Source organism: Arvicanthis niloticus, chromosome 18 (genome assembly GCF_011762505.2).
Source record: "Arvicanthis niloticus isolate mArvNil1 chromosome 18, mArvNil1.pat.X, whole genome shotgun sequence".
In the NCBI taxonomy this organism is placed as follows: Eukaryota; Metazoa; Chordata; class Mammalia; order Rodentia; family Muridae; genus Arvicanthis; species Arvicanthis niloticus.
Window position 1 is genome coordinate 35,618,027 of NC_047675.1, and position 15,683 is coordinate 35,633,709.

A 15,683-nucleotide genomic window follows, 5' to 3' on the forward strand; every position below is an offset into this window, starting at 1 on the left:
CGTTCTGTTTTGCCACTGTCACGCCTCCTAAGGAACGCTGCTCTGAAGTCGCACGTCCTTCCTTCAGTGCGTCGGTGAGGAGGAGGCTTCCGGAAGCCTGGAGTAGGGAGCAGACTACTCCGAAGTCTGCAGACCAACCCCAGCGCCAGCCAGTGCGCACTACCCTAACGCTTCCCCGACCTTGGGAAGGAAACAAAAAAAGATGCAGTCCGAAGGTTCCGCATGGTTATCTACATGCCAGTGGTGCGGTATGACTTTCATAGACTTTGATAAACAGAGAATTCTGTTTTATCAGGGCAGTGGTGGCGCCGGCCTTTAATCCCAGCACTCGGGAGGCAGAGGCAGGCAGATCACTGTGAGTTTGAGGCCAGCCTGGTCTACAGAATGAGTTCCAGGAGAGCCAGGGCTACACAGAGAAACCCGGTCTCTACACGGAGAAGGAAAAAAAAAAAAAGTTTTACTGAGTACACTCATGCCAAACACACAAAAATTTACCTACTGATTTAAAAAGTAAGCTCTGCTGTGTTAATAAATAAATAAGATTTTATTTTTGAGATAATCTTATGGTGTAGGCCAGGTTTCTTTAAAATAAACAATCCTGCCTCAGCACCCAAGTGCCTCTGTGCCAAGTGTCTACAGAGGCCTGAGGAGGGCATTGAATCCCCTGGAACTGGAGTTACAGATGGTTGGACCCACGCACGCCCTTGAGAAGTCAGCGCTCTTAACTGTTGAGCCCTCTCTCAAGCACCCACTCTGACCCTTAACCTTATGTTTGTCTCCTATTTGTCCCCTTCCTTTTCTGAAATAATATTCTCCCACTTTAGGTCATAATTTGGGGCGAGTTTTGGAAGGCTAGAGAGATAGCTCAGCTGTTAACACTTGATGTTCTTGGAGGGGACCAAAGTTCCTGTTTCCAGCACCCACATCAGGTAGCTCACGAGTACCAGGACCACTGTGCTGGTTTCCACATACCAACAGGCAGATTGCGTGTGTGTGTGTGTGTGTGTGTGTACATAAATTTATAAAAATAAATCCTTTTAAGGTCTGTATTCTGCATATGAGAAAAAAAAAGCATATTTGGCAGTCTGAGTTTGGCTTGCTTCATGTAACATGATCTCCAGTCCTGTACACTTTCCTGTAAATTATCTCATTTCATTCTTTTTAATGGCTGAATATACATCATATGTATCATTATCTTAATCTGTTCATCTGTTGGTGATTTCATAAGTTGTGAATATTGCTCTAAAAACCATAGGTGTACAGGTACCTCTGTCGTATGCCAGCTTAGATTCCTTAGGGACTATACCTAGAAGTGACATATCTAGGAGTTTGGGTTAGTGATTGACTATTTGTTTGTTTTAAATTTGTGATCTGTGTGTGAGAGAGTTCAGGCAGCAGCCTGCTATGGCAGACATGTGTAGGCCAGAGGACAACTTTCAGGAGTCAGCTCTGTCTCCTTCGTTGAGGCAGGGCCTCTCTTGTTTCTAGACTTCTAGCTTCCAGACAATTTTGTCTGAATCTCCCATCTCCCAGTAGAAGTGCTGAGATTGCAGGTGATTGCCACTGTATCCTGTGCATTCTGGGGTTTGAATTCAGGCTATCAGGCTTTTGCATGTAATGGCAGTGCCAATTTATATTCCCACAGTGTCTTAGGGTTTCTGTTGCTATGAAGAGACACAATGACCACAGAAACTCTCATAAAGGACAACATCTAATTGGGGCTGGCTTATGGTTTTAGAGGTTCAGTCCATTATCATTGTCTTAGTCAGAGTTTCTACTCCTGCACAAAATATGACCAAGAAGCAAGTTGGGGAAGAAAGGGTTTATTCAGCCTACACTTCTACATTGCTGTTCATCACCAAAAGAAGTCAGGACTGGAACTCAAGCAGGTCAGGAAGCAGGAGCTGATGCAGAGGCCATGGAAGGATGTTACTTACTGGCTTGCTTCCTCTGGCTTGCTCAGCTTGCTTTCTTATAGAACCCAAGACCAACTGCCAAGGGATGGCACTACCCACAATGGGTCCTCCCACCCTTGATCACTAATTGAGAAAATGTCTTACAAGTGGATCAACCTGTGATAACGCCAGCTTGTGTCAAGTTGACACACAAAATCAGCCAATACAATCATCTCGACAGGAAGCAACACAGCATCTAGGCAGACACGGTGCTGAAGAAGGAGCTGGGAGTTCTACACCTTGATATTCAGGCAGCAGGAAGAGAGGGAGAGGAAAGGAAGGAGAGAGAGAGGAGAGAGAGAGAGAGAGAAAGAGAGAGAGAGAGAGAGAGAGAGAGAGAGAGAGAGAGAGAGAGAGAGAGAGAGACTGCCTGGCCTGAGCTTCTGAGACCTCAAAGCCAACACCAACAGTAACATATTTCCTCCAACCAGGCTACACCTCTCTGATAGCACCACTCCCTGTGGACCAGGCATTCAATCTATGGGGGCCAGTCCTATTCAAGCCTCCACACATAGGCAGTGTTCAAGGCTTCTCTTTTGGCTGGATCCTTCTCACACTTGTTTCTTTTCTTCATGAAAGCCATTCTGAGGAGAGAAATGGAATGTCAATGTGGCTGTGAGCTGGATGGACAAAATAAAGCTGAACATACACTTCCCATGACTCACCGGCCATTCGTGCTGCTCCACAGACCTGTCTGCTCATCTCATTTGCCCATGTGTTGGTTAGATTACTTGAGGGAGGGACGGTATTTGTTTAGTCTTTTGTTTTTAATGCTAGATGTTAGTCTGCTGTCAGATAAGTAGCTGGCAAAGCTTTTCTCCCATTCTGTTTCTTGATCTAGTAACTATTTCCTTTGCTATAACAGATTTTTAATTCCATGCTTTCACATTTCTCCCAGTTGCTAATCTTTGATATTTCCTAGGTTATCGGAGTCCCGGTCACAAAGTCTTTGCCTATGCCTATATCTTGAAGGGTTTTTCCCCCATATATTTTCTTCTATTGGTATCAAGGTTTCAGGTCTTTGATCAGTTTTTTCAGTTGTTGTGGGCAGGGTGAGAGGTGGGTATAGTTTCACTCTTGTACATGTGGGTATCCAATTTTCCTAGCGCCATTTGTTAAATGTTTGGGCACCTCTGTCAAGTATCAAGCGGCTGTCGCTGTGTAGGTTTACTTCTGGGTTCTCTGTTATGTTGTGTGGGTCTTTGAGTCTGCCTTTGTGCCAGAGCCATGCAGTCAATTACTGTGGCTCTATAATACACCTAACTCCGAGCTCTGATACGTCTAGCATTGCTCAGGATTCTTTTGTGTCCCCAGTATACATTACGACCATTTACGACCATTTATAGATTTCTGTAAAGGATGTCAACGGAGTTGTTCTGATAATTGGATTGAGGCAGTAGACCATTTTCAATAGTGTAGCCACTTCTACAGCATCCTGCCAGCCCGTGAGCATGGGATGTCGGCCTTCTAGCACGGGCTCCAATTTCTTCTTCAGTGGTTTAGAGCTTTCACTAAGGAGGCCCTTTGTTGCCTCAGTTAGGTTTATTCCCGGGGATGTTTTGTTTGCCTTGTGTGATTTGTTATTAATGAGATTGTCTCCCAGAAATATCTGTCTATGTGCTATCTACTAAACACACATAAGAGAAAGAAAGTAAGCTAATGATATTTTGTAGCTGGTTTGGGTTTTTTGGTTTTAATTTTTTGGGGGTGGGGTTCTGAGACAGGGTTTCTCTGTGTATTTCTGGCTGTCCTGGAACTCACTCTGTAGACCAGGTTGGCCTCGAACTCAGAAATCCGCCTGCCTCTGCCTCCCGAGTGCTAAGATTAAAGGCATGTACCACCACTGCCCAGCAGTTTTAAATTTTTATACTTGTGTGTGTGTGTGTGTGTGTGTGTGTGTGTGTGTGTGTGTGTGTAACAGCACATGTATGGAGACTGGGGCACAACTTGTGGGAATCAGTCCTGTCTTTCATCAGGTGCATTCTAGTGACAGAACTCAGGCTGCCAGGCTTGGCAGCAAGCACCTTTGCCCATTGAGCTGTCTCACTGCTCTCGGATGGGTTTGTTACATGGATTTTGTTCTTTTGTTTTTGATTTTGGGTTTGTTTGTTTGTTTGTTTGTTTTCTGACAGGGTATCTCTCTATAGCCCTGGATGTACTCTTGGTTGGCTTTGAACGCAGAGATTTGCCTGCCTTTGGCTCCCTAATGTTGGGATCAAAAGTATGTACTATTTTTATATTTATTTTGGAATATTTATTTTGTATCATGCTATTTTCCTGAAAGTTTTCTTTGTCTATAAGAGTATTCTGATGGTGTTCTCAATGCCTCATATCGTCTACAAATACTTTGAGTTCTCTCTTTCCTCTTTGTAGCTCATTTATTTCTTTCTCTTGTCTCTGTGCTCTCTAGAGAATAATCCCAGTGCTATACTGAATATAGCTGGAGAGCAGACACCTTTACTCATTCCTGAATTTATAGGAAATGCTTTCAGTTTTCCCACTTGGTATAACATAGGATATAAGTTTATCATAGACAGCCTTGTTTGTTTGTTTGCTTGCTTGCTTGTTTTTTAAGAAGTCACAGACGTTTCTGGAATCCCTTTCATTACCGTCTACAGTGCTGGTTCTGTGGTTGTGAATAGTTTAAATGCACTTGTCCTGCCCGGTATTCATGGCTCCGTTGGCACCAGCAGATGACATTGCTGAGTCTAGTCATCTTGGCTGGCAGTCATTTGCTCTAGGGATTGTATTATATTCAATCTATATTCAGAGAGGCTATTGTATTATATTATATTCTCTGGTTAATAGGGTCTCTCTGGTTAGTCTGAGAATTGTGATGAGTTTGGTTTTGTAAACGAGATGGCTTTTCACTCCTGGTTCAAATCAAGTACATTACCCATCTGAACCTTCTTCCTCTCAAGCTGTCCCTCTATGGTGACACTTTTTCCTCTTATTATTAACAACAATTATTTCGTTTCTTCCCTAACTAGACCTTTGCAAAGTATGGACCATGCTATGCCCTTCAATAGAACACTGCAATATTTTAAAACTAAGGGGATAAGTCCTCAGATTCTGTTCTTTAGAGAATTTTCAACTTTGATGTCTGCTTCTTCAGTGGTTTTCAAAACGCACAAAGGCGTTAAGAGATGAGGGCATGGCTCACTGATAGAGTTCATGCTCAGAGCCCTGAATTCAGTCGACATAATACACTCACCAAACACGGGTGGGAAAAAATAGGCATTATTTGGGCTGCTTAGATGACCATCTTAACCCTGAGAGCTGCCAAGCGTTTTCAGTATTACATGTGCTTGCATTTAGGGCACAAAAGAAGAGAGCCAGCTGCACAGATCAGTGAAGGGCATGCAACAGGGGAAGACCAATGGCAAGCTCTCTAAACAAAGGGTTTTCAGCAAAACAATGTCCAAAACAGGTTCTGAAGAGAACTGAAGCTTCCCAATAGCGTGAAGTGCCACGCGTGCCATAGTGAAAGAAGGCTGTGTGGTCAGAAGCCAGAACCACGCAGATCTGCTCTTAGGTTCCCTCAAGCTTGCGTTTTGTTGGTTTCTGGCATTGTTTGTATTTGATTTGTGTTCATTTCTCCATCACCTGTGTATCTGTCTTTTAGGACTGGCTAGGAGCTTCAAGATACGGTTCACGTGCAGTTTTGGTTTTGTGCAGGTAAGAAACAGAATGCAGCCATCTGAACCAATCCCAGTGGCAGCAAATATGGAGGACACACAAGTCTAGAGATTTATCGGCAATAGTCTTTATGTTCTTATGCAGTCGGATCCTGCTGGGAGAGGGGTTCCTACTGCATGAGTACATTTCAACTGCCCTATCACAAAAGCATTTTCAGGGGAAACTCTGAGATGGCAGACATATTAATTTACTTCACTCCATCATATTAGCTAGTGTGTCCTGTAACACTCTATGTTCTTTACACAATGCGTGTTATAATGTGTATGTTCTTACATAATGTGTATTACAATATATATGTTCCTTACATAATGTGTACTATAACAATACACATTACTGTTCTATTAAAGAGCCCCTCACTGTACTATTTTCATACATGAACGTAACATAGTCAGGTTCACGCTCCTAACTAAGCTATCTTACCCTCTCCTTCTCCCTCTCCCTAATCCTCTGAACTTTCCATGGTGTTTCCTCTACTGGTTCCAGATTGCCTTTAAATTCTAGCCTCTACAGATTGAAGAAACCGTGTGATAATTCTTCGTCTGCATCTGACTTATTTTTGCTTAACATGAAAACATTTGGTTCCATCCATTTTCTGGCAAATGACATGATCACATTCTCTCTGGCCAAATAAACCCCAATAGCCCATATGTGTACACACACACACACACTACATATATAACATATATATTATATATCCTTTATATTATTATTATTATATAGCATATACATATATATATATATATACACACATACATATATATATATCCTATATATTATATATATTAGCTAGTGTATCCTGTAACACTCTGTTCTTTACACAATGTGTGTTATAATGTGTATGTTCTTATATAATGTGTATTACAATATTACTTATATATATCCTCTTTTTTATCTAGTTATCTAGTCATCTGTTAACAGGCCCCTGAGCTGCTACTGTAACTTGGCTGAGGTTAACAGTACTGAGATCAGTATGGACACACCGGCTCTCTTCTGGGTGCTGACTTCACTCCTGTGGGTACACACCTACTATGCATATAGCTGAGTCATGGCAGTTCCTCCTTGTAGTTTGCTTTTTTAGGAACCTCCCTATTGTTTGCCACAGGTTACACGCATTCACGCTCCCACCGACAGTGTACAGGGGTCACTCTCCCCGATTTTGATGAGGGCCATCCTGAGTGACGTGAGATGAAATCCCAGTGTGGCTTTAGGTTGTATTTTCCTGGTGGCTAAGGACAAAGGGTTAATGGCCTGTACGCACCAGTGGGACTGAGAGGCTCTGGGCAGGCAAGTTGACTGACAGATGACACCTATGGAAGCTCCTGATCAGGAGATCCACACAAACACTCTGGGAGCTACCGCTTCCTGACCACAGGGGAAATGATTTTCAGGTGGACTAGGCTCTTCTGTCCCAAAGTCCTATAAAGCCCTGGAGACTGCGACTCCACATGCATGTGGTCCCTATTCCTGTGGAGAGACCATCACCCTTCACTGTGCTGAGAAAAGAGCAAAGTGCCCCCATGGAAGGCCAGTTTATTCTCTTTTATTTCTGTGGCAACTCAGTTAACAAAGAGTGTTTAGCATTCCCCCTCCCTGTATTTATCAGCTATTAGCTGTTTGAGAAGTGGGCTGGCAAAGATAATATTTATTTGAAAAACTCAATCATAGGGAGATGGAGAGATGGCTCACTGGTTAATGGCACTTGTTCTTGCAGAGGACCCAGGTTCAATTCCCAGCACCCACATGGTAGATATAGCCTTCTTCTGGCCTACCCAGGCATGTATATGGTATACATACAGACAAAACACCCATATACGTAAAATAAAAATAAATAATTTTCTGTAACTTTTAAATCAATTACAGGACTCAATGGGAATAGTTTTCTTCTCTGGACATACTGTTGCATGCTTTTAATACCAACACTCAGGAGGCTGAGGCAAGAGGATCTCTGTGATGTGAGTTCAAGTCCAGCCTGGCCTACATAGTGAGTTCCAGGACAGCTAGGGATGCACAGTGAGAAGCTGTCTTGAAAACAACAACAACAACAGAATAGTTTTCTTTTTAATAAAAAAGTATCCGTTTTTCTGGACATACCTCAGTGCTAGAGTGCTTGTATAGCAGTCATGAGGTTCTGTGTTGGAGCCCCATGCTGCAAAAACTAAGCTCACCAAATCTATTAACATTGGCTTAGATATCTACCAACCGCTCTCTGCTTGTAGGTAGACTTGGCTTAATAATGGATCTTTATTTGCTAAAGATACATATGGGCGTATGGACACAGATGGAGACGTTGTGCCCCGGCCCCGGCGTCCCGTTTGCTATTCATTTGCAGCCGCTAAGAACTCCATCTGGGCTCTCTAAACAAAACAAAACCTTTTATCTCCTTGGCAGGTTGTTCCCAACCCACAAAAAAAGAACAATACGAACGATTCTGACAAACTCACTGGGTCCTATTTAAAAGCCCAGTCAGCTGCGTCCGTACATCTTCTCTCACTTGGCGCAGAGAGAAAATGCTCTTCCAGAGACCGTCCTGGCTCTGGCTGTACATTAGAATTGGTGTCATTTTGGGTCTCTTTCTGGGACGTGAACCAAGCATCCCTGAGCAACATGGGAAACACAGCTGCTATCAACTTAACACATTTTCCTGCGACTTCCACGGAGCAAGTATGTACTGCCGCAGCCGAAGGGGACACCTAGCCCACACATGGAACCCGAAGCTTCAGGACTTCCTACAAAGCTCCCCGGAAAAAGAAACAGTGTGGTGGGTTGGGGAAAACCTAAAGCTGCCCACAAAGCATCCAAGGATGATCCAGACAGGTAGGGCTCTGGTGTTGAGTGTGTTAAGGGAAAAAGCTTCCTTGTGCCTCGTCCTAGGGTGAAAGAAATTTATCTTTGGTCTTTTCGCTTTTATTCTAGTTTTTTTCAAATTACATTTTAAGGTTTTTTTTTTTCCTTTTTGAGATTTACTCATTTATTTTATGAGTGCTTTATCTGCACGTACACCTGCTTGCCGAAGAGGGCATCAGATTCCATTATAGATGGTTGTGAGTGTCCATGTGGTTGCTGAGAATTGAACTCAGGACCTCTGGAAGAGCAGCCAGTGTTCTTAACTGCTAAACCATCTCTCCAGCCCCCTTTCAGCTTTTATAATCAGAAAATGTGTCAGCGTGACCATCGTCTCTCTCCGCAGGCTTTCCACTTCTGTGCCTCGGCCAACATTTGTCTCCACAGCAACAGCAATGTCCTTTTCCCCTGACACAGGGTTTATCTGTGTAGCCTTGCTGTCCTGAAATGTGCTCTGTAGGCTTGAGCTCACGGAGATCTGCCTGCCTGTGCCTCCCGAGTGCTGGGATCAAAGGTGTGCACCACCAGTAACCAGTGGCAGTGGGCTTTTTGTCATAGCCTGTCTAAAACTTAGCTCCTTGCTCTTCATGTATGATGTTATTTTTGCTTTATTTGATTTGGGATATTTGGGATTTTTGTTCAGTTTTGTTTTGTATTCGAGACAGTTTTGCTTTATAAGGTATACTGAAACTTGGTATTTAGCCCAGACTGGTCCCAAACTCTCAATGCCCCTTGTCTCAGCCTCTTGAGTGTTGGATTTCCAGGCTGCTGTTATACAAAATTTTAAAGATAAAAATCTTCTATGGTGACTTTCTTTGTTATCTTTGCCTCTAGATTTCCTAAAACAGAAGCTAAGAGAGAAACTACCTATTTATTGTCTTTCTTACAAAATTGGGTACCATAATTTTTCAGTTTTAGGGAAAAAAATCCAGGTAATTATTATATCATCGTTTCTCCATTAATGTCTAGGTAATTAATTCCAAGATCTATGATTTAAAATATCTAAATATTGAGGAGTAACCTATAATACACAGAGAGAAATCATAACTTTTCATTTGCTGCAAGCCAGACGAATTGGGTTTTGTATTGAGTATACATGTGTGCATGTGTGTGTGGAATCCAGGTATCAAACTCAGGTGTTCCTCCTCACCTTCCACCTTGTTTGGGGCAAGGTCTCTTTTGTTGTCTGCTACAGTGTGCCCCAGGTCCCACAGGTCTCTGGGATTCTCCTTCCTCCACTTTTCATCCCACCAAAGAGCACTGAGATTACAGACATGGGCTCTGGGGATTCGAACTCAGGTCCTCACATTTACCCAGCAAGTATTTTGCCAGCTGAGCCATCTCCCCTGTCTGACTCTGAAGAATGAGACTTAACTGAGTCTGGTGTTGCCAGGAGGTGTTGCCATCTTAAGGAACCCAAAGTCTGACGAGTGTACTTCCGTGGTCATACACTCTAATGCTGCCTTCATAAGACTGGGGCCATGCTTCAATATGCACCATTTCATTTGCCAGGCTGGTGAGTAACTGAACTACATCAATTTTAGTTTCAAAACTGATTTTACATAAGGAATGCACATGAGAGGATTTAGTTTAGTCTGTAATCAACCATAGGGCAGATATAAGACTTTCTGGTTTTAGTTATATATTTTTTTAACTTGTTCTGTACAGCTGTGGGAATGGGGGATGGGAGCTGGCACATGAGTGGCAGGACACTTATGGAGGTCAGAAGTCAACTTGTGGGAGTCGGATCTCTCCTACCATGTGGGTTCTGGTTTTAACTCAGGTCATAGGCTTAGTGGCAGGTGCCTTTTGCCTCCGTGTTGTCCCTCCATCCTGCAGTTTCCACTTTCATGACACTGGTTATCTCAAGAAACTGCCCCTTGGAGTAAATGATGTCTTCACCCCTCCATGCTAGCCGCTAGATGAACTCTCATGGTCGACATGGTTGAAGTGCAGGAGAAAGTGAGTTCGTAGTCTGATCAGCACTGGGCTGTAGAGACAGAATGGGAAAGAAATAAGAATAAGGTAAGAATAAGGTGTAGGAAAACGAGAAGACCAGAGGCCACGAGCTCTAAGATGTGTGCTTCCCTGCCTCTGTGTGCACGAAAGTGCGCGCATGCGCTATAGGCAGATAGAGCTCCTGATGTGAGTGCTGAGACTCACACCCACTAAGCTAACTCTCCACATACCTGCCATGTTTAACTACCCCTGGCAGTGCCAGCTGCCTTCATAAAGCATTTAGCCTTGGCCCAGTGGATCTTAAAGTCCTTGCAGAAAATCTAGACAGACATTTCATCCCACTTTTTTTTTTTTTTTTTGACAGACTTTCACTTTATAGTTCTAGCTGTCATGGAATTAGCTCTTTAGAACAAACTGGTGTCAAACTCCAAAAAATCTTCTTGTCACTGCCTCAGGAGTGCTGGGATTAAAGGTGTGTGCCACCATGTCCAGCCACTTCATCGTGCTTTTCAACCCTACCAGTGTGTTCTTATTAACATAAAAGTTGATATAGCTAACAAAAACAGAATTCACTGCACTATCTCTCTGTCCCAAATAGAAAGACTTAGTTAGAGTTTCATCACTGGGAAGAGACATCATGGCCAACACAACTTACAGGGGGCTGACTTACAAGTTTAAAGGTTCAGTCCATTATCATCGTGGCAGGAAGCATGGCAGCATCCAGGCAGACATGGTGCTGGAGAAACCAAGAGTTCTACATTGTGATCCAAAGGCAACCAGGAGGAGACTGGCTTCCACAGGCAGCCAGGAGGATACTCTCTCTTCTGCACTGGGCAGAGCTTGAGCACTAGGAGCCCTCAAGGGCCCCCTACACAGTGACACATTTCCTTCAATAAGGCCACACCCACTCCAACAAGGCCACACCCACTCCAACAAGGCCACACCCACTCCAACAAGGCCACAATTCCAAACAGTGCCACTTCTCATGGGCCAAGCATATACGAACCACCACAATCACCTTCCTCAAATAAGAGTAGTAAATGCATTCGTCTCAATGGAGTAAAGTCTAGCTTCAAGCCTCCTGTCTTCAGAATTCCCAGTGCCTCATGATGTTCACATCTACTTCACGTTACTAGACTTCACGTCTGCCATTCTAAAGAGTCTGTCACTGTTCTTGAGGCCGAGGCAGTAAGGCTGAAACCCTCCCAAGTCGGCAGCCCATGTTCCCCACTCACAAGCCACCTCCCTAATGTTCCCCAGCTGTATTACCATTGTGACTCACCCGTGGTCATCGCAGAAAACTGTTCTGCACGGCCCACTCCAAGTGACAAAAGCAATTTTTTTTTTGAGACAGGGTTTCTCTATGTAGCCCTGGTTGTCCTGAAACTTGCTCAGTAGACCAGGCTGGCCTCGAACTCAGAGATCTGTCTGCCTCTGCCTCCCCAGTGCTAGGATTAAAGGTATGCACAACTACCGCCCAGAAAAAAAAAAAAGCAATACTTAGTTACTGTATCCTACTGATGATATGGGCGTGAGTTTTGAATGCGTGTTGAGTGGACACTCTCAAGAGTTCTTGGCGTTGGACTCTACAAATACAGTCCTCCCTCTCCCCAGGGTGACCTTGAACGTCTGTGCTGAGAATCAAGTACACACTCCAAAATCCAGCTTTTATTGATGGGGAATCTTACAAGTGGAACTTTTTAGAAGTTCCTAGGCTACCAGGTCCCCTTCCTAGTGACTGTTACCTGGTGATAGTTTCCTCCTCTATCTTCATGTGAGGCCGCAACTGTTCTCTCTGCCCCCCACTCTGAGGATGTATCCCTCACCAGACATCATGATTTTAGACATCTCCAGCTCCTGAACTGAGGGGGAAGGGGGAAAAAGGGAGGGAGAGGGGAGGGAGAGGGGGAGGGGGAGGGGGAAGGGAGGGAGGGGAGGGAGAGGGAGGAGAGGGAGAGGGGGAAGGGAGGAGAGGGAGAGGGAGGAGAGGGAGAGGGGGAGGGGAGGGGGAGAGGGAGAGGGAGAGGGAGGAGAGGGAGAGGGAGAGGGAGGAGAGGGAGAGGGAGAGGGAGGAGAGGGAGAGGGAGGAGAGGGAGAGGGAGGAGAGGGAGAGGGAGAGGGAGGAGAGGGAGAGAGGGAGAGGGGGAGGGGGAGGGGGAGGGGGAGGAGAGGGAGGAGAGGGAGGGGGAGGGAGAGGGAGAGGAGAGGGAGGAGAGGGAGGGGGAGGGGGAGGGAGAGGGAGGAGAGGGAGAGGGAGAGGGAGAGGGAGAGGGAGAGGGAGAGGGAGAGGGAGAGGGAGAGGGAGAGGGAGAGGGAGGAGAGGGAGAGGGAGAGGGAGAGGGAGAGGGAGGAGAGGGAGAGGGAGAGGGAGAGGGAGGAGAGGGAGAGGGAGAGGGAGGAGAGAGGGAGGGAGGGAGAGTGCAAGCTAACTGGGAATGGTGTGGGCTTTTGAAACTTCAACACCCTCCAGCAAGACCATGCCTCCTAATCCTTCTCAAACAGTTCCAGCAACTGTGAACCAAGTGTTCAAATATATGAGCCTATGAGGGCCATTTGCATCCAAACCAACAGACACACACACACACACACACACACACACACACACACACACACACACACACAGAGTAAAATAAAGTAAGAGGCAAGTTGTCATCTGCCCTAAGGAGGATCTAGAAGGCTCCTGGTTGTTGGAAGCTGAGTGAGGAGGTCACAAAGAGTCATCCAAGAACAGTAGCAGCTAGACTGGACACACTGCCAGGTGGTACGGATGCCAGCTGAGAAAGACCGTAGCTCTAATTTTGAGTTGTGATGTAGCCCATGTGGTTATATGATTTTCTCTAGTGTTGTTCAGTTTGCATGTGTGATGAACCTGTGTGTACGTATGTAGGAAATGACGCACTCCAGAATGTCAGTGTTGGGCTGAGAGTATGACCCCCACAAAAGGCACTCCTGCCATTTCTGGACCCTGAGTTCTACCCACCAGAGATACAAAACCACAAAGGAAGATGATTTGCTCGCATGCCCTTTCACACAAGTAGTTTAACCCCCTGTTGCTCACGGGTTGGCCTAGGTAGACCCAATCTTAGATGTCCAGTAGGATACAGTAAGATGTGGCTGTGGGGGCTACTTCAGAATCTCATGTCGTTATTTAAAGGAAATTATTGATAACCTTTGTGTTTTCCTGATGGGGGGGTGTGTGTGCGAATGCATGCGTGCGTGTGATGACCATTACAGGCAAAGCCATAACCAACAAATAAACCTTTGTGTTGGCTCCACACAGCTGCTCCACAGTTTCCCCCTCAAGGTGCAAACATTTGGAGAAATGATCTTGGTCCTTGGATACCTATGAAGCAAAGAAGAGCTGAGATGGAGAGACATATGATCCTGGGTAATGTTTTCCTTCTCTAAGCATGTGATCCAGTCATCCCTGGAGGTTCCCAGAGCTGAGCTAAATCCAATTAGTTATTGTATTAGGAGCCAAGGAAGCACCTGCTTGTGTCTGAGTATCAGATCTCAATCCAAAAGTATGGGGACATTTCTTTCTATGTGGTGCTGGCTATCAAGCCTGGGACTCTGTGTATGCTAGGCAAATCACTCTATAGCAGAGCCACATACCCCAAACTTTTGTTCCCACCTCTCTCTGTGTGTCTCTGTGTATGTATGTATGTATATGTTTATATGTATATATGTATGTGTGTGTTTGTATTTATGAATGTATGTGTGTATGTATATACGTATGTATGTGTGTGTATGTATATGTATGTATGTATGTGAAACATAGTCTCCTTCTATTGCTTTGTACCCTATCTTTTGAGTCAGAGGTCTCCCTCTAAGCTCACCACTTGGGCTAGCCTAACTGGCCAGTCAGCTCTGATGATCCTCGTGTTTCTACCCAAGCACCAGGGTTACAGACCAGTATGGTGTGCGTCCCCATGCTCAGCTTTCCCACAGCTCTCACACTCTGAACCTGGGCTCTCCCTCTTGCATTAAGTACTTTACCCATGGAGCCATCTCCCCGGCCTTCATTTTATACACGAGCTTCATGCCTTTTTTCTTTTTGACAAAAGAGTCTTGCTATACAATCTACCTCTTCCTGCTTCAGCCTCAGATGCTGGGATAACAAGAGTGCCCCCACCACATCCAGTTGTGCTTATTTTCTCAGCGTGACTTTGTCTTTTTATACATTTCACAATGAAAAGCATTATTTTTCTCACAAAATTTCTATTACAAAATAATTCTTCCCTAAAATAAAAGTCTTATAATACTAACTCTGTCTCTGTCTCTCTGTCTCTGTCTGTCTGTCTGTCTGTCTGTGTCTCTCTCTCTTTCTCTCTCTCTGCCTAGCTCTCTCATTTAAGAATAAATGCTAATTGAGTGAGATGCATTTGTCTGAAAATACTTTAGTCTATGTCCTAGGGTTTTATTGCTGTGAAGAGATACTATAACACTAAGGCAACTCTTATAAAAAAAACAACAACAACACTTAATTGAAGCTGGCTTAGAGTTTCAGAGGTTTAGTCCATTATCAACATGGCATGAAATATGGCAGCCTGCAGGTAGACATAGTGCTGGAGGAGCCAAGAGTTCTACATCCTGATCCAAAGGCAGCAAGGAGAAGACTGTGTTCCAACACGCTGGGCATAGTTTGAGCATAGGAGACCTCAAAGCCAATCCCACAGTGATACACTTCCTCCAACAAGGCCACATCTACTCCAACAAGGACCTCCTAATAGTGCCACTCACCATGAGCCAAGCATTCAAAGACATGAGTCTATGAGGACATAGCTGTTCAAACCACCACAGTCTATATCCACGTGGGATGATTAGAGAGAGCACCAGACCGAGGATGAAACTGAGACAGATTTACAGTGGACCTAGCGATTATTCTGGAGGTCAGAGACGACCTCACTGAGAGAAAAAATCTTGCAAGAACATGTGTGCATGAACACACACACACACACTACAAAATAAAAGGGATAGGTGAGGTGGCTCAGGAAGTAAAGGTGTGTGCTATGCTAGCTTGGTAGCTTGGGTTCAATTTCTAGAACCCGTGAAAGGATGACTGAAGAGAGCCTCCCACACTCGGTTTATTACTTCGGTAATAAACCGAAGGATTTACAACTCCTTATCCAGTTACCATACCTCTTTACTCTCGTGCCCACAATGTTATTAGTCTAGTCTGTGGGTTATCATCTGACTACTACCTTTCCCCTGGCAGTACTAGAGGCT

General features: G+C 44.7%; 1 protein-coding gene across 8 annotated transcripts in view; it reads left to right on the forward strand.

Annotated features, from left to right (window-relative positions):
• The first annotated feature begins 103 nt into the window (after nucleotides 1-103).
• The window catches only part of Pkd1l3 (polycystin 1 like 3, transient receptor potential channel interacting), a 62,774-nt gene continuing 47,194 nt past the window's right edge, over nucleotides 104-15,683 (forward strand). For 2 of the 8 annotated variants that reach the window (XM_076915864.1, XM_076915863.1), the window contains exons 1-6: nucleotides 112-248; nucleotides 5,581-5,633; nucleotides 6,551-6,665; nucleotides 7,515-8,468; nucleotides 9,889-10,011; nucleotides 13,735-13,842. In XM_076915864.1, coding sequence (XP_076771979.1) covers nucleotides 8,162-8,468; nucleotides 9,889-10,011; nucleotides 13,735-13,842 — 538 coding nt within the window. In that variant the 5' untranslated portion in view covers nucleotides 112-248; nucleotides 5,581-5,633; nucleotides 6,551-6,665; nucleotides 7,515-8,161. Of the gene's footprint in view, nucleotides 249-4,199; nucleotides 5,634-6,550; nucleotides 6,666-7,514; nucleotides 8,469-9,888; nucleotides 10,012-13,734; nucleotides 13,843-15,683 lie in introns of those variants that run through there. The other 6 variants (XM_076915857.1, XM_076915858.1, XM_076915859.1 and 3 more) reach the window with 6 other exon arrangements.